The 21,854-nt window shown below is 42.9% G+C and overlaps 1 protein-coding gene across 3 annotated transcripts in view; it reads left to right on the top strand.

Moving 5' to 3' along the window:
- GOLM2 (golgi membrane protein 2) overlaps positions 1 to 21,854 on the top strand; it is an 87,020-nt gene that overhangs the window by 4,533 nt on the left and 60,633 nt on the right. For all 3 annotated transcript variants that reach the window (XM_033919691.1, XM_033919692.1, XM_033919690.1), the window contains exon 2: positions 13,063 to 13,117. In XM_033919691.1, the coding sequence (XP_033775582.1) occupies positions 13,063 to 13,117 (55 nt within the window). The remainder of the gene's footprint in view (positions 1 to 13,062; positions 13,118 to 21,854) is intronic.

The following is a 21,854-nucleotide window of genomic DNA, read 5'->3' as shown; positions in this document are numbered from 1 at the left end:
CGTCCAGGTCCCGGATTCCTCTGTCGAGGCATGCTACGAGGGATCCTTGTTCGCCTGTTTCTACGAGGCATGAGTCGAGACATTCACTTCCTCATACTCCTGGAACCTCTCCATCGAGACCTCAAATGTAAGTATTCTCTGACTCTGCCTATATCACACAGCGGAGCTTCTTCTGTGACTCTTACGTTGGATACAGACGTCCCTTCCCAGTACTACAGGGAGGCTTCCCCTTCCAATTCAGCAACACCTCGGTCTTGCTCCACTTCTCCTCCTGAAGGCTCTTCATTTTCGAAATCCATATCTTTTTCAAGATTCATATTTGACATGAGTAAGGCTCTTCAAATAGATCTCCAATCTGAGTCTATGCTCCTGAATATTTGGCTGAGATGGAAATGCCTCATCCGCCAAAGGACACTAAGACTTCCCATGAATTCTGTTTTGAGACAAACGTTCCTGAGAAATCTTGAGACTCCTTATTCTATTCCGGCTATCCCCTCAAAAATGGAATCTCGTTACCATACGGTTCCTTGTAAAGGGTTTGAGAAGCCGCAATTGTCTCACCAATCTTTGGCCTAGAGCCTGGGCCAATCAGACCTTAGATTAAGTGGGGATGGGCGGACCCGCTATGCCTAAGGCCTGATTGGTCCAGGCTTCTAGAGCCTGGGCCAATCAGGCCTTAGGCTTCGGAAGGATGGGCCGGGAAGGGGTGGGCCCGCCTCATTTCGACGAGACTGGCCTGCCGGCTGGACGGGCATGTCCCGTCTGGCCAACAAGGAAAGGTTAGTTTGGTTGGGGAGAGGCTTGAGGGCTGTTAGCACGGGGAGGGGGTGCGTCTTCCGGCAGGAGGGATTGGGCACCCTCCTGCCAGCAATTGGTAGTGTCAGGGGGGGGCGGTCGGTAGTGTCGGGGGGGGGCGGTCGGTAGTGTCGGGGGGGGGCATCTTCTGGCAGGAGGGATTGGGCACCCTCCTGCCAGCGATCGGTAGTGTCGGGGGGGGGGGGGTGGTCTGTAGTGTCGGGGGGGCATCTTCTGGCAGGAGGGTTTGGGCACCCTCCTGCCAGCAATTGGACAGGCGGCCGCGGCCCGCTAAACTTATAGCAGCAGAGAGATCCCTTGCCGCAATAAATATAGCGGCCACGTCTACTTACAATGTAGACCAGCATTTTGTCGGCCTACATTGTAAGCATCTCTTCCTCTACTAGGGAGACGCGTAGGGCCGCCTAGGTTCGCCTAAGGCCTTTAGGCGAGCTTAAGTGTCTTGCGTGCCTCGCCTTCAATATAGGCGGCCTGCTTGGGGAGCATTTGTTTAAAAAGCGTGCATCCCGATTGGCTGATTAGACAGCTGTAGGACGCCTACAGCTGCCTAAAATCGGGACGCACTTTTGGAGAATCAGGGCCCATGTGTATCAAAATTCCATGATGGCAAACAGGATTTTGAACTACAAATTCATATTCACATCTTATCTGAAGTACTGCATAAATACCATACCCTACTTCTTCTCTGACTTACCTGAGCAGCGGTTGCCTGAGTTTCAACAGCTCCACCATACTCTATCTCAAATACGTCTCTTTATGCTTCAAGCAATTTATGATGCATTTTAAATGTCATCTCGAGTCACTGCTTTTTCTGTGGCAATGCGACATCTGGCTTGGCTACTGATCGTGGACATGGATCCTAACCTTCAAGGTCGCCCTAAGGTAATGAGTTTTTCGATGAATCCATTGAGGCAGCCACCAAGAGTCTGTCAGAGCATGAGCGGTCCTTTGCCTCTTTGATTCGACCTAAACCTAAGCCTACAGCTCCTAAGCCTTATAGACCACCTCCACATCGTTATCCACAGAAATCTACTCCGGCTTACTCTAGGCCTCCACCCAGGAAACAGCCACAGCAGCAGCGTCGACAAAAGCCCCAGCCTCCTGCTGTAGCTAAGCCTGCACAGTCTTTTTGACAATCTAAATCTGAGCATAACGTCCATCTTTATCCATCAGTCTTCTGTTCTCCCCATAGGAGGTCGTCTCCATCACTTTTACCAACAATGGGAACAGATTACATCAGACCTCTGGGTCCTCACCATCATCATAGAGGGTTACTCACTCCAATTTCTTCAAATTTCACCAGATCTCCATCCAAAAGAGTTTCCTTCAAACGTGTCGCAACTTCCCCTTCTTCTTCAGGAGGCTCAGGCTCTTCTTCACCTCTGTGCCGTCAAGGAGGTTCCCTTGGCACAACGGGACACGGGGTTTTATTCCCGTTATTTTCTAGTCCCAAAGAAGACGGGATTTGCGACCTATCCTGGACCTCAGAGCTCTCAACAAATTTCTTGTCAAAAAGAAGTTTCGGATGCTCTCTCTTCCAACCCTGTATCCCCTGATGGATCAAGGAGATTGGTTATGCTCCCTAGATCTCAAACAGGCTTACACTCCTATTCCAATTCATCCAGCCTCTTGCAGATTCCCAAGATTTCAGATGTGGAATCTTCATCTTCAGTACAGAGTCCTCCCTTTTTGCATCATCTCCCAGAGTCTTCACAAAATGCCTGGTGGTGGTGGCTGCAGCCCTGCATACACAGGGTCTTCAAGTCTTTCCATATCTGGGCGACTGGCTCATCAAAGCCTCGTCGCAACAGGATGTTATTGTAGCAACCCAATGGACTATAGCGTTTCTTCAAAGTCTTGAGTTCAAAATCAATTTTCTAAAGTCCCAATTATGTCCCTCCCAAACTCTACATCTTATTGGAGCCATCCTGGACACTGTTCAACTCAGAGCATTCCTGCCTCAACAATGTCAAGATGCTCTCATCCACCTTTGTCAACGAGTGTCTTCCCTCACGTCAATCCCGGCAAGACTTCTTGATCACATGGCCTCTACAGTTCACTTGACTCCTTTTGCCAGACTTCACCTCAGAATTCTTCAGTGGACCCTGGCATCTCAGTGGCAGCAAGCTTGCGACCCACTCTCTCAACACATTACAGTGACTCCTTCGTTGAGACTGTCTCTCCATTGGTGGATGCTCTCTTCCATTCTTTCCAGAGGTTTGCTAATTCATATGCCCCCTCATCAGAAGATTCTCACAACAGATTCCTCAACATATGCTTAGGGAGCACACCTAGATGGTCTCGGTACTCAAGGTCACTGGTCCAGTGTAGATCATCAAAGTCAAATCAAATGTTGGAACTCAGCGATTTTTCTATGCTCTCAAAGCTTTTTCAACATCTTCTCCACGACACGGTAGTCCTCATTCGAACGGACAATCGGGTTGCTATGTATTATGTGAACAAGCAGGGAGGAACAGGATCTCTGCTTCTTTGTAAAGAAGCTCTGAAGCTTTGGAAGTGGGCAATCCTTCACAACACCTTCCACAGAGCTGTCTACATCCAAGGGGAGCAAAACTGTCTGGCGGACAAATTGAGTCGTCTTCTACAACCTCACGAATGGACACTCAATTCCTCGCCTCTCCATCATATTTTTGCTCAGTAGGAAACTCCTCAGATAGAACTCTTTGCATTTCCCCACAACAACAAACTGCCTCAATTCTGCTCCAGGATATACTCTCCTCACCGCCTCGAGGCAGATGCTTTTCTTCTGGACTGGGTGAATCAGTTTCTGTATGCGTTCTCCATTCCTTCTGATTCTCAAGACTCTTGTCAAACTCAAGAAGGAGCATGCCACCATGATTCTGGTAGTTCCTCAGTGGCCCAGGCAACCATGGTACTCCCTTCTACTTCAACTCATCACCAGGGAGCTTCTACTTCTACTAGCATTTCCCTCTCTGCTTACACAGAGTCAAGGGTCTCTGCTTCATCCCAACCTGCAGTCTCTACACCTAACAGCTTGGTACCTCTCAACCTAACTGCCACTATACAGTTCTCTCAATCTGTACAGGACATTCTAGAGGCTTCCAGGAAGCCATTCACTAGGAAGTGTTACACCCATAAATTGACTAGATTCTATGCTTGGTGTACTATTCATCACAAGGAACCGCAATCTACCTCCTTGTCTTCGGTTTTGGATTACATACTCAAATTATCTCGATCTGGCATCAAATCTACATCCATTAGAGTCCACCTCAGTACAATTGCTGCTTTTCATCAGCCTATCAAAGGGAAATCTCTGTCTGCTCATCCTGTGGTTTCCAGGTTTATGAAATGACTTTTCAATGTCAAGCCACCTCTCAAGCCTCTCCAGTGGTTTGGGATCTCAATGTTGTTCTTGTTCAATTGATGAAGCCTCTTTTCGAACCAATAAATTTGGCTCACCTTAAATATCTCGCTTGGAAAGTGGTTTTTCTCATTGCACTCACCTCTGCTTATATGAGTCAGTGAGCTACAAGCTCTAGTCGCAGTTCCACCTTTTACAGTATTCCATCATGACAAGGTAGTCCTCCATACTCATCCTAAATTCTTACCTAAAGTGGTTTCAGATTTTCATCTCCATCAATCCATTGTTCTTCCAGTGTTTTTTTCCAAAGACTAATTCTTATCCTGGAGAAACAGCTCTTCATACTCTGGACAGTAAATGTGCTTTGTCTTTCTATTTGCAACGCACTCAACCTCACAGAACTGCTCCTCAACTTTTTGTTTCCTTCGATCCAAATAAGTTGGGACATCCTGTTTCCAAGCGAACCATCTCCAACTGGATGGCTGCTAGCATCTCTTTCTGCTATGCATAGGCTGGTCTCCCTCTGCAGGGTCGAGCCATGGGCTATAAAGTTAGAGCTGTGGCGGCGTCTGTAACTTTCCTCAGATCAACTCCTATTGAGGAAATCTGCAAGGCTGCCACTTGGTCATCGGTTCATACATTCACCTCTTATTATTGTCTGGATACTTTCTCCAGATGGGATGGCCATTTTGGCCAGGCAGTTTTGCAACATTTATTCTCCTAATTTGCCAGCACTCCCACCATCTCATTCTGGTTAGCTTGGAGGTCACCCACATGTTGAGAATATGCTGTCTGCTTGTCTTGGGACAGTTGTTATCCAGGGATAGCAGGCAGATATTCTCACAACCCACCCACCTGCCCTGGTTGGCTTCTTAGCTAGCTATCTGAACTGAGGTACCTCAGAGGAGACGCACAACCTACGTGCAGCACTCATGAACTTTTTGAAAGTTTTTCAAGCAAGTCTGTTTGCGAGGCTGTCTGCTACGGGGCTCCGTGGACGACGTTACCCTGCTGTCCCTGAATAACAACTGTTACGATAAATAACTGTGCTTTTATAGTAGTCTACTTATGATGTTGTGACATAGACCACTATGGTCAGCCTATCTTTCCTTGGCAGTCTAATTTTTTTCTATATTTTTTTGTTTAGTGTCCCTTCTTGTTGCATTGCTAATGTTGTTGTTCACATTGCTTTTTGTACTACCATCACATCTCATCATTTGCTGGGGGTGAAATTGTCCTGCATACATACGCCACCCCCACCTTCTAGTTCAAATGCCTAGAAACATAACTTAGTCTTGAATCACTGGAGGGTGTTTTCCCCTATGACAGCTTCCGGAAGAGCGTTCCAGTTTTCCACCACTCTGGATGAAGAAGAACTTCCTTACGTTTGTACAGAATCTATCCCCTTTCAATTTTAGACAGTGCCCTCTCGTTTTTCCTACCTTGGAGAGGGTGAACAACCTGCCCTTATCTACTAAGTCTATCCCCTTCAGTATCTTGAATGTTTCGATCATGTCCCCTTTCAATCTCCTCTGTTCGAGAGAGAAGAGGCCCAGTTTCTCTAATTTTTCGCTGTACGGCAGCTTCTCCAACCCCTTAACCATCTTAGACGCTCTTCTCTGGACCCTTTCGAGTAGTACCATGTCCTTCTTCATGTATGGTGACCAGTGCTGTACACAGTACTCCAGGTGATGGCGCACCAAGGCCCGGTACAGTGGCATGATAACCTTCTCCGATCTGTTCGAAATCCCCTTCTTTATCATTCCTAGCATTCTGTTCGCCCTTTTCGCCGCCACCACACATTGCGTAGACGGCTTCATCGACTTGTCGATCAGAACTCCCAAGTCCCTTTCCTGGGAGGTTTCTCCAAGTACCGCCCCGAACATCCTGTACTCTTGCTTGAGATTTTTGTTACTTACATGCATCACTTTGCACTTATCCACGTTAAATCTCATCTGCCTTGTCGATGCCCATTCCTCAAGCCTGATTATGTCACGTTGTAGATCTTTGCAATCCCCCTGTGTCTTCACTACTCGGAATAACTTTGTGTCGTCCACAAATTTAATCACCTCACTCGTCATACCTATGTCCAAATCGTTTATAAAGATGTTGAAGAGTACGGGTCCAAGTACCGAGCCCTGCGGCACCCCACTGGTGACGCTCTTCTAGTCCGAGTATTGCCCATTGTATTGTCCCATCTATTGAAATTGTTATGTATTTTGTAAGGTTTTGTTTTTTTTTAATGTTGAACTGTACTTTTTGTACACTACCTTGGGTGAATCTCTTTATAAAGACGGTTAATAAATCCCAATAAATAAAGCATATATCAGACTTTAAAATCTCTCTCTCTATCTGTCTATATATATATATACTTTGGAGTAAAGTGAGAGCGGGGTGATATGACAGGGCTGTTTACCTATGTGACATAAATGCACATGTGGCAAGTCTCTTTTCAATTCAAGGAAATCTGTAACAAGCATGCATAGGATGAAGTTGAAAGCAGATAGACTTGGAAGTAACCTCCAAAAAGCTCCTTATGTGTCTTACTCGCATCTTTCTTATTTTTTTTTCTTTCTATTTAGATTCATTGTAAATAGCCTAAACAAATATTTTTTTCTCTTTCCTATTTTCAATGTAGTTCTTCTCTTCTGTATAATTTTGTAAACCGCTTTGATGGTTATGTGAAGCGAAGTATACAACCATTAAAATAAGCTAACATATAAATTAAATATGCTGTCTGTCTCAAGCCCATAATTAGTGGGAAGTCTGAATCTCAAGTACCCAGCAGTTCTTAAAAAGTAGAGGAAAGAGCAGGCTGAGAACTAGGAGTCAGAGTACAGTTCTTGCTGGCCCTTCTCTTCCCTTCTTGGAGTTGTGGCGAGCGGCGGCAGCGGACTGGGTGGGGGGGGGGAAGAATCGGAGGGTAGGCAGGCTTCGGCATGGGAGGGAGGATGGACAAAGGCTCGAAGGCAGTGAGGGGGAGGGGGGCACGAACTTGGGACATAGGAAGGAGTGAGGAAGGGGACACTAACTTGGGACATAGGAGGGAGGGAATAGAAAGGAACATTTGTTGGGCCTGAGTGTGAGTGAGAGGGAAAGAGATGGTACACATGGGGAAAAGGAAGAGGAAAATTGGGCATAGAGAGGAGTGAGGTAGAGATGCATGGGGAATAGAAGGATGAGAGGGAGAAATGTTGGATATAGTGGTGGAGAGGGAACAGAAGGATAGATTGAAGGGGATTCAAGGGGGAGGAATGTTGGACATAGTGATGGAGGGAGAGATATAGCATAGTGTTGGAGAGGGGTGATAGAAGGAGAAATGGGCATGAGGCTGGTGGGCCGTGGTGAATAATAATCTGGGGGATGAGAGGAAGAAAAGGACTCATGGAGGGACAGAGAGAGATGTTGGTTGGGGAATGGAATGAGGTCTGGAGGAGAGGAAGCATGCAGGAGGCAGAAAGAAAGGAAGATTGGATGCATAGTCAGAAGGAAGTGCAACCGGAGACTAATGAAATCACCAGACAACAACAAAGGTAGTAAAAATGATTTTTTTTTTTTTAAATATCTTTATTCGTTTTTACATTATGCAAACAAGTGTACAATAATTCAAGTCATACTATACATTCTTCACTTGAAACTCTACATTCATTTTATACCATAAACTATCTCCTCTCCCTCCCTTTCCATATATTACCCCTCATAATGTCATAAAACCCACCCATCCCTCCTCCCCCCTACATATATTTAATGGGGATAAATATAATTATTTATTTATTATAATACTCAATTAATGGTCTCCACACCTCTTTAAATTTCTTATAATAACCTCTCTTGATTGCCAATGTTTTTTCCATTTCATACACCTGACAAACCGAACTCCACCAGAAACAATAATTCAATCCTCTATAGTCTTTCCAGTTATGTGTTATATGTTGGATGGCAACTCCTGTTAAAATCATTAACAGTTTGTTATTATTCGATGAAATTTGACTTTTGGCCCTCATAGACATTCCAAACAAAACTGTGTCATATGATAGGGCCACAGGATTCTCTAACATACAATTTATTTGACCCCAGATCAATTTCCAAAAATTATTAATAAAAGAACAATAAAATAATAAATGATCTAGAGTTCCAGCCTCAAGATGACAATGCCAACATCTATTAGACTTAGAGCAATCCAATTTTTGTAAGCGAACAGGGGTCCAGAGTGCTCTATGCAACAGGAAAAACCATGTTTGCCTCATAGACGCAGACATTGTACATCTTATCCTCCAAGACCAAATACGTGGCCATTGAGATGCATTAATTTGATGCTTAATCTCAATGCTCCAAATATCTCTAAGTACAGTCCTTGGTTTTTTATTTAAATATCCAGATAATGTTTTATACCACTGTGCGGCCTGGTGACCCATAAAATCTGCCTGGAAGCATAAGAATTCTAGAGTAAAATGAGTATTTAAAGACTTCCATTCAGGGAACCCTGCCTGAATAGCCTGCTTCAATTGCAACCACTTATAACTTTGTTTTTTATTAAGTCCAAATTTATGTTGCAATTGTGAAAACTCCAGCAGCTTACCATCATTAATAACATCATCTAAAGTACGTATTCCTGCTTCAATCCAATCCTTCCAGACAATCATAAAACCGCCTATTTGTATCTTGGAGTTCAGCCATATATTTTGACAAGTAGATTTTTGAATAGTAATAGGAGTTAAGTTGTTTACATACTTTAATGTTGTCCATGTGTCCATTAATATCCTATTGGTTTTCCTTATTCTAGGCATTTTAATGCTAAGCAGATGACGAAGCCTGATAGGAGACATGAGCTGCCACTCCAACCATAACCAATCTGGAAGCTTCTCCATGAGTTCTGGGAGGACCCAATACATACCTTGGCGCAATATATATGATTGATGAAACCTATAAAAATTTGGAAAATTTACCCCTACCTCCTCAATTGGTTTTTGTAAAGTCACTAGAGCAATTCTTACAGCTTTACCCAGCCAAATAAATTTACTAAGAATATTATTTAACTTTTTGTAAAAAGACCCCTGAAAAAAAACTGGTATCATTCCCATTTGATAACAAACCACAGGCAATATCATCATTTTGACAGTTTGAACTCTTCCCCACCAAGATAAATGTAAAGGATTCCATTGCTCACATAACTCTGTTACTTTTTGCAATAAACTTTTTTCATTCATTATAATTGTCTCATCAAGCGTGTTTTTTATCCATATACCTAAGTATTTTATTCCTTCTTCTTTCCAAATAAAAGGTAATGAGTCAAATAATCCTTTTGTGCAATGCACATTTAAAGGAAGAACTTCTGATTTAGTCCAATTTATTTTATATCCTGAAAACTTTCCAAATCTTTCAATCAAAACCAATAAATTTGGAATGGTTGTTTCCGGATTCCTCAAATGAAGTAATATATCATCCGCATATGCAGAAACTTTATATTCTTTATCTTTATGCGGTATACCCTGTATCTCCTCCTCTTGTTGAATAGCTAATAATAAGGGTTCAAGCACTATATCAAAAAGTAAAGGAGACAAAGGACATCCCTGTCTAACTCCCCTTTGCAATTTAAAACAATCAGAAAAATTATTATTGATATATAATCTAGCAACAGGAGTGCTATACAGAGTTTTAATCATTTGTATAAATCCCGAACCAATACCAAACCACTCCATGGCCTGATACATAAATGTCCATTCCACACGATCAAAAGCTTTCTCTGCATCTAGAGACACAGAAAAAGCCGAATCTCCAATTTCTTTTGTTAAATATAACATTTGCAATGCCAATCTGGTGTTATTAGAAGAGTGTCTCTGAGCAACAAACCCTGTTTGATGCATACCAACTATGTGAGGAAGAGCTTTTGCCAAACGTGTAGCCAAAAGTTTGGCTAATAATTTACCATCTACATTTATCAATGAAATAGGCCTGTAATTTGAAACCAACATGGGATCTTTATTTGGCTTCGGCAAAACAATAGTTAATGATTCTGCCATAGTGCCTGATATACAACCTTTCTTTAGTTGATTCTGATATAAATTTAATAAATGAGGTAAAAGAGTATTTTGAAATGTTTTATAAAACTCTACCGTAAAACCATCACCACCTGGAGCGGTCCCTACTCTAAGAGATTTCAATGCTGTTTGTAATTCTTGTAAAGATATTGGATTTTCCAAACTTCTTTTTATATGATCAGGAATCTTCGGACCTTCAATATTATTTAAAAACACTATACCATCTTTTTCTTTATTTAAATAAGACTCAGAAGAATACAGGTTTTTATAATAATTTAAAAACTTTTTTAAAATAGGACCAATCTGAAAATGAGTTTCACCTTTTTCATCTTTTATTGCATTCAATTTCATCTTTCTTTTTTTCACTTTAAGATAATTAGCCAATAATCTTCCCGCCTTATTTGAACTACCATAATACAAAGCTTGCTGACACATAATATTTTTTTTAGCCAAATTAGAAGAAATCTCATTATATTTATATTTTGCTTTTAATAAAGTTTGCAACGTAGAATTCTCCCACTTATTAATCAATTTTAATTCTAAATCTTTTATTTCGTGTTCCAGTTCCGTAAATTGCTTATTTAATTGTTTTTTAGAATAAGCTGAAAATGATATAATTTGCCCTCTCATCGTTGCTTTAAAAGCATCCCATATTATTTCTGTAGATATTTCCTCTGTAATATTATTTTGAAAATATTCATCCATTTTTAATTGAAATTCTTCACAAAATTTTGGATATGCAAGCAATGCATTATTAAATCTCCATACAGGCCTACCATTATCCGGGTCATTAAAATTTAAAGAAATCCACACTCCTCCATGATCTGATAAAATTATTGGTTCTATAGAGGCTTGTGTAACATCTTGTATTAGCCCATCAGAAACAAGAATATAATCAATTCTAGAAAAAGATTTATGAACATGTGAATAAAACGAAAAATCTCGATCATTAAAATGAAGAATTCTCCATATATCTTTTAAATTGCAAGAATTTATAAAATTATCCAACCCTAAAGATTTTAAAATTTTACTAGGTTTTTTATCCAATAAAGGGTCCACAACAGCATTAAAATCTCCTGCTACTATCAAATTATTAGCAGCCAGTGGTAAAATTATTGGTTGTAGAGTTTTAAAATATTCAATTTGATTCGAATTAGGTATGCACACATTAAATAGCGCCACAGTATTATTGCCCATACTCATGTTCACATGCACCCATCTTCCTAATTTATCTGCTTTCACCATATTAAACTAAACTAAACTAAACCTTAGGTTTGTATACCGCACCATCTCCGCGTGCGCAGAGCTCGGCACGGTTTACATGGGTTGAGAGGAAAGGAACTACAAGGAAAGGAAATAGGAGAGGGACTGAGGCGATAGAGGGGGACAGGAAACTAGAGCACAGGAGGTGATTAGGTTTTTGAAAAGAGCCAAGTTTTCAAGTGTTCAATATTAAATCCTGCTGAACATTTTTTATTTATTAAAATTGCTACCCCAGCTTTTTTCCCCACTGCCGGTGCAAAAAAGCAATCTCTCACCCAATTACCAATTAGCTTTTTTGATTCATCTCCATTAAGGTGAGTCTCCTGTATGAAATAGACATCCGCATTTTGTTTTTTTAAATATAGCAATACTTTTTTCCTTTTTATCGGGTGGTTGAGACCATTAACATTTATTGAAAAAATTTTTAAAGTCATTATATCAAATCAAAACAATAATCAATAATATTCTTCACATCAATATTATAACCTCTTTTCCCCTTTTTAAAATTATTATTAGAACCCATCCCCTCCCCTATACCCCTTCCCATATTCTTAATCCCCTCCCCCTCCCATCCCTCCCTTAAATTACTTGCCAACTTTGAAACGCACACCTTTTTTTATTTTCATTTTATTTTCAATTTAGTGATCTAAATGTGTCAGTTTTGAGAATTTATATCCGATGCACTATATTTGTCTATTTTTCTAAAGTTGTTACTGAGGTGACATTGCATATTTTAAAGCCATCTGCCTTGACATCTTTCAAAAAAACCCTCAAATATAAATGATGATTAACATTTTGTCTATGCACAGTATGCTTTGTGGGGTTTTTAAAAAAAAAAATTTTGTGGTTACCATTATGTATTAAGATTATATTGTATGTATATGAAAAATGGATGGAAGAAATTGCATTACAATTAGTATTATTATGGGGGTGGAGTCGGGGATGGAGTTTGGGTGGGTCTGGGGAAGAGGCAGAGTGAAAAACCTGTAATGGATTTCTTCTGCAGACCATGTGAGTAGTGGGAAATAACTAACTCTATGGTCTAGAACAGGGGTAGGCAATTCCAGTCCTTGAGAGCCAGAGCCAGGTCAGGTTTTCAGGATATCCACAATGAATATGTATGAGATGGGTTTGCATGCACTGCCTCCTTGAGATGCAAATCAAACTCATGCATGTTTATTGTGGATATCCTGAAAACCTGACCTGGTTCCGGCTCTTGAGGACTGGAATTGCCTACCCCTGGTCTAGAACAGGGGTGTCAAAGTCCCTCCTCAAGGGCCGCAATCCAGTTGGGTTTTCAGGATTTCCCCCAATGAATATGCATGAAATCTATTTGCATTCACTGCTTTCATTGTATGCTAATAGATCTCATGCATATTCATTGGGGAAATCTTGAAAACCCGACTGGATTGTGGCCCTCAAGGAGAGACTTTGACACCCTTGGTCTAGAATGTCTCACCTATCTACTGGAAAAGATCTTACCAGAGTAAGTACATAATCTCCTTATATTGACTATTATTGATGGAGGGAATCAGTGTTTTGGTCATGGGATGGTCTGAGGGTATATAATCATGCAGGATATCCATTTTATTTTATTTTTAGATTAAGCTGCAGAACAATGTGTCACACCAAATTGCAGGGCTACAACGTTTAAAAGGTAAGCACTATGCAGGATATACAACTAGTTATAGAACTTCCTCTCTCATGAGTCCCTAGGAATTGCCATGTTCCTATGGCACATATACAGTATACAGTGAACCTTGGTTTACGAGCATAATTCGTTCCAGAAGTATGCTCGTAAATCAAAGTGTTCGAATATCAAAGCGAGTTTCCCCATAGGAATGAATGGAAACTCGCTTGATTCGTCCCCCGTCCCCCCGAGGCCACTGGCGCTGCTCCATACCCCCCCGAGAACTGGCATCCCCCCCCCGCTTGCGTCGCCCCCCACCACCACTGGCACCAGCATCAACACACAGAACATGCCGGTGCCTGAAGATCCTCCCTCTTGGCTGGGCTGGGCATCGAAGATCCTCCCTCTTGTCTGGGTTGGGCTGGGCCTTGAGCATCTGTGCATGCGCAAGGCCTTCTGGTCTCACACTCTCTCTGAGATTACCGTAATGTGCTCTCATCGTGTCGGGCTTTATTCTTCTTTTTCATTGTTCCCTAATGGTACATACCTTTTCCTTATAATTCCTTCCTTTTTATTCTTCTCTTGCTTCTTTAGTTTTATTTTAGTCTTTGGCAAGTTTAAGCTTTCTCTCTCCTTTTTCACAGCTCCTGAGGACCATTTACACTCGAGCACCAATCAGGGAATTATCTGTTTTTTTAGGGTACGAGATTTTTATTCATCTCTCACAGATTAGCTGTTTGATTTTGCAACAGTTATTTCCTCTCAATATCACAGAAATATCAATGGTTTCAAATATTGCTTTAGGTGAGCGCAAAGACTTTCTAGTTTATGATATGGTATTGAATCTTCAAAATGAATACAGTATTCATTTTGAAGATTCAATACTATATCATCAACTAGAAAGTCCTTGCGCTTGTGGCTTCCTGAAGCAGGCCGCCTTGACCGAAACATGTACATGTCAAGTCATTGAGTTTGAGCTATTGAGTTTTTTTGATGAATAAAAGGACTTTTAGGGAATCAATTGAGTCCATCAGTCTCTATAGCACATTTCCACTCCTTGCTTTGCGCCTTTGAGTTTGTGGATTTGGTTCACCTGTTCTTAACTCTGAGTAAACTGCAGAATATACCTATAGGAAAGGAATATAAGAATGGAACTGAAGCCACAAAGGCTAAGATCTTATGTGCTATCAGAGATGCTCGAAGGTGCAGTGTAGTCCAAACATGGCAAAGGAGATACAGGTTGTAAGGTATGAGGGAATAGATTTACAGGGATAGACAAAGCTAACTCATGAGAAACGAAGGGGATGAACTGGTGAGAACAGGTTCTATAGAGCATAGTTCCTTGTAAGAGAAAATCAAGGTGCTTTTGCAGTCCAAGGAATGAAGAGCCATTTCTCCAGGGCGAGAATGAGATTTAAAAAAGAAAAAATAGAATCGGAAGGATGAGATGTATAGAACATCTCCTAACCTCTGTTGCCCAGACAAAAATGAGGGGTACAGAGAAACTACAGTATCATAGTGCAAAAACTGTACAAGGCCCAAGAGAAGGAAGCAACAGTGTGGCGAGAACAAGCTGAGGCTCCCAAACCACTAGAGACCGGAGGAGGTCAACAAGATCTGTACAAAGTTTGAAATCAGAGGATGACTAAAACAAAACTAAACCTTAAATTTATAGACCAAGTCATCTTTGGGAGAATAAAACTTGACTCGATTTACAGCATTTGATATAAGAAGAAAAAACAGAACAAGCAAGATGAACATGGAAAATACTCATAACCCGAAGGCAAACTGTGACCTGAGTGAAGCGAAGAGCTGAGTAGGAAAGGGATAGGACATATTACCGGAAGGCAGAAATGAAGTAGATTAAAGACTTGATAATAAAAAGAGCCTAGAACAATGAAAACCAGCTCCCCCATTCCTCATAGTGCTGCTGCAAGAAGGTTGTCTGAACGCAGCGAAAAGAGTCTGGAAGGATGAGAAAAGACCAGCGTCTGCTGAGGGAACCTCTTAAAAGGAGAAAACAGACTTCTGACTCCTGAGAGAAAAAAACTTCGCTGTCTGGCTCACCAGGGGCTACAAGAAGCCTGGAAGCTGATTCTTGCCGAAGCTGAACTAGCTAATTGAGCAAGAGAGGAATTGGAGGAAACGCATAGAGAGATTGATCCGTCCCATCTAGGAGAAAGGCCGCCATTGCTACACAATGAGGAAGATTTTCTAGAACAAAATGGTAATTTGTGATTGAAAAATAGATGCACGTCGAGTTCTTTCCTAAAGCCAAATATTCTCAGACTGTTGACAGAGCTTGATAACTAGAATCACCAGCTGAGGTATATAGTACAGTGCAACTTGAACGACTCAGCAACAAGGAGAAGTAACTACACCGCCTTTCCTTCTTTTCATGTTAGTTACTATTGGATTTTTATGTTATTATGTTTAAAGTTGTTTTATTATATTATGTACATCGCTTAGAAAATTTGTAATAGGCGATCCATCAAGAGTTAAATAAACTTGAAACTTGAAGTTGAGATGAAGTATGTTCGAGCACAGAAGTTATCTGTGTGTGTAAAGCAAAACTGAAAAAAAGGTAAGAGATCTGTATGGAAACCCCAATAGGAACAGGATTGTAATTCGCATACTAATGCCAGAATGCATAAGTGCCTAATTGTTGACTATATGGAAGAAACCATCAGTCCAGAGACTATGACTCAGATAAACTGGAGGAAAAAGAAAAAAACATCTTAAAAAGGATATAGTGGCCTCCTCCTCCCCCACAACCTCTCCCAAACCTCTGGGCCTTTTGGAATCAAAAGGAGATGGAGCAAAAAGTTTTGTGGGGAATGTTCATAAACAGGTGTAGGGAAAAATAGTTGAAGTAAATGGAAGCCTTCTGGAAGGTATTGTATAAACATTGATGGTAGAGTGGAAGACATGTTTCAAGAAAAACTTGGTTGTTCCTGCTTTGAAAATAAAGCAGTGGTAGGTTCTGATATGGGAGGAATATAACTTACAGAATCTCCACCCCTGTTAGATCCCATCATATCGTTATAGTCATTTATCCCAGCAGCATGAAAAAGAGCCATCTTCTTTTAAGCCGCTTGATTCATATCAGACTTAAGTTAAACGTTCAAAAGACTAAGGTTATGTGTTTTCAGCGAACACAGGGTTTGGCCATCCCGGAGATGGTTGAACTGTTTGGCATGCCCTACAGATTTCAGGAGAGGTGAAGTATCTGGTGGTTATTGTTGACTCCTGTTTGACATTTCGGAGTTATATGCTAGGAATGATTAGGAAAATATTCTTTTAAATTGAGATTGAGTGCTCTTCGGCCATATCTCTCAAGTAGTTTAAGACCATATTATGAACTGTAGTCTTGTCTTGCTTTGATTATTTCAACTTTGTGTTTATCCCAGGACAAGCAGGCAGCATATTCTCACACATGGGTGACGTCACCGACGGAGCCCCGCAGCGGACAGCCTCAAAAGCAAACTTGCTTGAAGATCTTTGAGCTTTTGAGTGCTGCACCGCGCATGTGCGCATGCCTTCCCGCCTGAACTAGGGGGCACATCTCCTGTGAGGATCCTCAGTTCATTATTTTCCACGGAGCCAAGAAGACGTTTTTTTCTTCAGCTCTGCAGCGAAATTTGCCTTCCATTCACCGCGGCTGTTTCTTTTCTTTTTTTAAAGTTCGGTCGCTGTGTGTCTCTTTTCTTTTCTAAAAAAAAAAATATATTATTGTTTTTCTACCGTTCCTTTCGTCTGGTCGGTGAGCCTTGGGCTTAGGCCCAACTGCTCACTTCGTTTGACATGGACTTAATTTTTTTCTATGTCCCCGCTCTTACCGGGTTCAAGCGCTGTCGTCAGTGTAATCGGGTGATTTCTGTCACCGATCCTCACTGTCGTCATTTACAGTGTTTGGGTTCGGTCCATTCACCTGAAGACTGTCACTGCTGTTTCACCCTTACACCTCGAGCTTTTTGTCGCAGATGTGCCCAATTTCGACAACATTTTGGTGAGATGGAACAACCTTCGGACAAGACCTCGGCTTCGGCCCCGGCGGTGGCCCCGGTCTCGAAAGACTCGACTCCGACGTCGATGGGAGTTCCGGTCTCGAAGGCCTCGACCTTGGCTTCGACTGAAGCTTCAGTCTCGAAGGCCTCGACCGCGACTTCCACTACTACACCGGCTTCGACACCCTGGAAGGTCTCGACAGTGATCTCGGTGAAGACGTCCTTGATGGGTAAGTCTCCTGTGTCTCTTTCAGGTGCCGTACCTAAGAAGCCACCAGAGTCCTCCTTGCGCCCTCCATCTAAGCGTGCCTCCAAGATAAGGGAATACTCACCTTCGAGGTCGCCCTCTTTGGAGCGCACTGCTGCACCTACGAGATCGGATCCTTCTGTCTCGGTGCCAATGCTCGAGGACTTGCTCAAGTCCATCTTGACCACTCAGATATCCTCCATCGTGGCTCAACTGCTTCTGACCTCGACTCTGCCTCGGGTAGACCAGCCTGAGACCCAACCGGATCCTCCAGTCCTCGTGTCTCGAGACAGGTTTCGTGCTTCGAAGCAGTTGGCCTCCAGTGATTCTTCACCTGAGTTGCCTCATTCGAAGCACCGCTTGAAGCATCTTGCTTCCAAGCTTCGTCGTGAGTCCTCTGCAGTGCACTCTTCTCTGGATACCGAGACTTCTCTGCCTCGCTCTTCCACCTTAAAGCACAGGTCTCAACTACACTCTGCCTTGACCCGAAGTCCATCCAGGTTGAGGACTCCTTCGAAGCGGACTCTTCTCCTCCTGCTTCAGCTCATTCTGTGCCTCACACTCTGGGTGCTTCTCCATCGCGGAGCCTGAAGCAAAAACATTCAATGACTCCACCTCACAGTGCAGCTTCTTCTGTGACCATGCATCTCGAGTCTGAACCAGTCTCTTAATACTCTAGGGAGGCTTCTCTTTCCTACTCGGCGGCTCCAAAGTCTCATAGTCCTTCTCCTGATGAAGCCTCTGATTCCAAGTCAACTTCCTTTGCCAAGTTTGTGTTTGACATGGGACAAGTTCTCAAACTGGACCTCCATTCAAACTCCAAATATACTCCTGAATATTTGGAAGACTCGGAACTTCCTCATCCACCCAAAGAGTCTTTGAGATTGCCTATGACTCCTGTTCTTAAACAGACTTTCATTCGTAACATGGAGACTCCTTATTCCATCACTGCTATCCCATCTAAGCTGGAATCCCGTTATCGCACTGTTCCCTGTAAGGGATTTGAGAAGTCCCAACTCTCTCATCAATCCTTGGTGGTGGAATCATCTTTGAAGAAAGCCCATCCTTCCAAGATCTATGCTGCAGTCCCTCCAGGCAGGGAGGGTCGTACTATGGATAAGTTTGGTCGCCGTTTATACCAAAATTCGATGATGGCAAATTGAATTCTTAACTATAATTATTTCAACCATTTTCTCAAATTGTTGCCTTCCTTTTATCCGGATGTTTCCAAGACACGTCTTTCTGAGTTCAAGCAAATCCTCAAGACTCTTTCTCAGTTGAGACTCTTCATATTGCAAGCCTCATATGCTTTTGAATTGTCTTCCCGAGTCTCTGCCTTTGCTGTAGCCATGCGTAGACTGGCATGGCTATGTATTGTTGGCTACGTATTGTTGACATGGATCCCAATCTCCAGGATCATTTGGCAAACCTACTTTGTCAAGGGAATGAGTTATTTGATGACTCTACTGAAGCAGCCACTAAGCGTCTCTCAGAACATGAACGCTCTTTTGCTTCTCTCATTCACCCTAAACCCAAGACTGCACCAGCTAGGGCGTATAAACAAACTCCACGTCGTTACCCTCAGAAAATGACTCCTGCTTTTTCCAGGCCTCCACCTCGCCGTCCTCAGCAGCAGCAACGTCAACAGAAGTCACAAACTCTTTCTGCCACCAAGCCAGCTCAGTCTTTTTGACGTTCTCAGCTTGAGCATTCCAATCTCCCTCTTTCAGAATTCTCCTCTTCCCATTGGGGGTCGCCTGTCCACTTTTTATCACCAGTGGGAGCTCATCACCTCAGATCTCTGGGTTCTTACCATCCTACGAAAGGGATACTCTCTTTGCTTGCTTCAGGTACCTCCAGATCACCCTCCACGAGAGAGTGTCCTTCCAATCAGTCGCAACTTCCCCTTCTTCACGAAGCCCAGGCTCTTCTTCGCCTTCGAGCTGTCGAGGAGATTCCTCTTTCCCAGCGGAACTTGGGGTTCTATTCCAAAGAAGACGGGGGATTTGCGACCTATTCTGGACCTCAGAGCTCTCAACAAATTCCTAGTCAAAGAAAAGTTCCGGATGCTCTCTTTGCTGACCTTGTAGTCCCTGATGGATCAGGGAGATTGGATGTGCTCTCTGGATCTCAAGGAGTCTTACACTCGTATCCCCATTCATCCAGCCTTTCGCAAGTACCTCAGATTCAAAATGGGGAATCTTCATCTGCAGTACAGGGTTCTTCCTTTCGGCTTGGCCTCATCCCCCAGAGTATTCACAAAATGTTTGGTGGTGGTAGCTGCAGTTCTTCGCACCCAAGGTCTTCAAGTATTTCCATACCTAGACGACTGGCTCATCAAGGCCCCCTCTCTTCCAGGGGTTATTGCAGCGACCCAACAGACTATTATATTCCTCCAAAGTCTGGGGTTCCAGATAAACTTTCCAAAGTCTCAGTTAACCCCATCTCAATCTCTCCAGTTCATTGGGGCAACTCTGAACACTGTCCACCTGAGAGCATACCTTCCACAACCATGTCAAGATACCCTCATTTGACTTTGTCAGCAGGTCTCTCGTCTTCCATCCATTTCTGCACGGCAAATGATGGTTCTGCTCAGTCACATGGCTTCTACAGTTCATGTGACTCCTTTTGCCAGACTTCACATTCACATTCCTCAGTGGACCCTGGCATCTCAATGGCAACAAGCCACGGATCCGCCATCTCAACAAATTTCAATAACTCCTTTGTTGCAGAAGTCTCTCTGTTGGTGAATGCTCTCTTCCAATCTTTCCAGAGGCTTGCTGTTTCACAATCTTCCTCATCAGTAGGTTCTCACAACCGATTTGTCCACCTACGCCTGGGGAGCCTATGTTGACAGTCTCCGAACTCAGGGTCTATGGACTTCAACAGACCTTCAGTGTCGTATCAATCTGTTGGAATTCAGAGTGATCTTCTATGCTCTCAAAGCTTTTCAGCATCTCCTCCACGACATGGTGGTTCTTGTTCGGTGGCCATGTATTATGTCAACAAACAGGGAGGTACGGGACTTCACTCCCTCTGTCAGGAAGCTCTGAAGCTGTGGCATTGGGCAATTCTTCACAACATCTTCCTCAGAGCTGTCTACATTCAGGGTCAATGCAACTGTTTAGCGGACAAATTGAGTCATCTTCTACAGCCTCACGAATGGACACTCAATTCTCCCACACTTCGTCAAATATTTGCCCACTGGGGGACCCCTCAGATAGATCTTTTTGCGTTCCCCCTCAACTTCAAACTGCCTCAGTTTTGTTCCCGCATTTACACTCCTCAACGTCTCAAAGCGGATGCTTTTATCCTGGACTGGAGGGCTCAGTTCCTTTATGCCTTTCCTCCATTTCCTCTGATTCTCAAGACTCTAGTCAAATTAAAGTCAGAACACGCCACCATGATTCTGATAGCTCCTTGGTGGCCCAGACAACCGTGGTACTCCCTTCTACTTCAACTCAGCACCAGGGAGCCTCTGCTTCTGCCAGTTTTTCCTTCTCTGCTCACTCAGAGTCAAGGGTCCTTGCTTCATCCCAATCTGCAGTCTCTACACTTGACAGCTTGGTACCTTTCTACATAACAGACTTTTCTCAATTTTCTCAGTCTGTTCAAGATATTTTACTTGCTTCCAGGAAGCCTTCCACTCGACAGTGTTACGGACAGAAATGGACTAGATTTTCTGTTTGGGGTTCCACATTTCACCTGCAGCCAATGTCTTCCTCCTTGCCATCTGTTCTGGACTATTTGCTTCACTTATCACAATCTGGACTTCAATCTACATCTATTCGAGTCCATCTCGGTGCTATTGCTGCTTTTCATCAGCCTCTTGATGGGAAACCTCTCTCTGCACATCCCGTGGTTTCCCGTTTTATGAAAGGACTTTTTAATCTTCATCCACCACTTAAGCTGCCTCCGGTGGTTTGGGATCTTAATGTTGTTTTGGCTCAACTGATGAAGTCTCCTTTTGAACCACTTGACAAAGCTCACCTTAAGTATCTCACTTGGAAAGCTGTATTCTTGATTGCCCTCACATCTGCTCGAAGAGTCAGTGAGTTACAAGCTTTGGTTGCAGACCCACCTTTCACAGTTTTTTACCATGACAAGGTGGTCCTCCGTACTCATCCTAAATTCTTACCTAAAGTTGTTTCAGAATTTCACATCAATCACATATTGTTCTGCCAATATTTTTTCCAAAGGCTCATTCTCATCCTGGAGAAGCGGCACTTCATACTTTGGACTGCAAACGTGCCTTGGCTTTCTACCTCCAACACACTCAACCTCAGAACATCTCCTCAACTTTTCATCTCCTTTGATCCGAATAAGTTGGGACGTCCTATCTCGAAGCATACCATCTCCAACTGGATGGCTGCTTGCATCTCTTTTTACTATGCTCAGGCTGGTCTTCCTCTGCAGGGTGGAGTGACGGGCCACAAAGTTCGAGCTATGGCGGCGTCTGTAGCTTTCCTCAGATCAACTCCTATTGAGGAAATCTGCAAGGCTGCCACTT

The sequence above is a fragment of the Geotrypetes seraphini genome, chromosome 14 (assembly GCF_902459505.1).
Source record: "Geotrypetes seraphini chromosome 14, aGeoSer1.1, whole genome shotgun sequence".
Taxonomy (NCBI): domain Eukaryota; kingdom Metazoa; phylum Chordata; class Amphibia; order Gymnophiona; family Dermophiidae; genus Geotrypetes; species Geotrypetes seraphini.
Note: the sequence above shows the minus strand (reverse complement) of the source record. Positions and strands in the feature narration are given on the sequence as shown.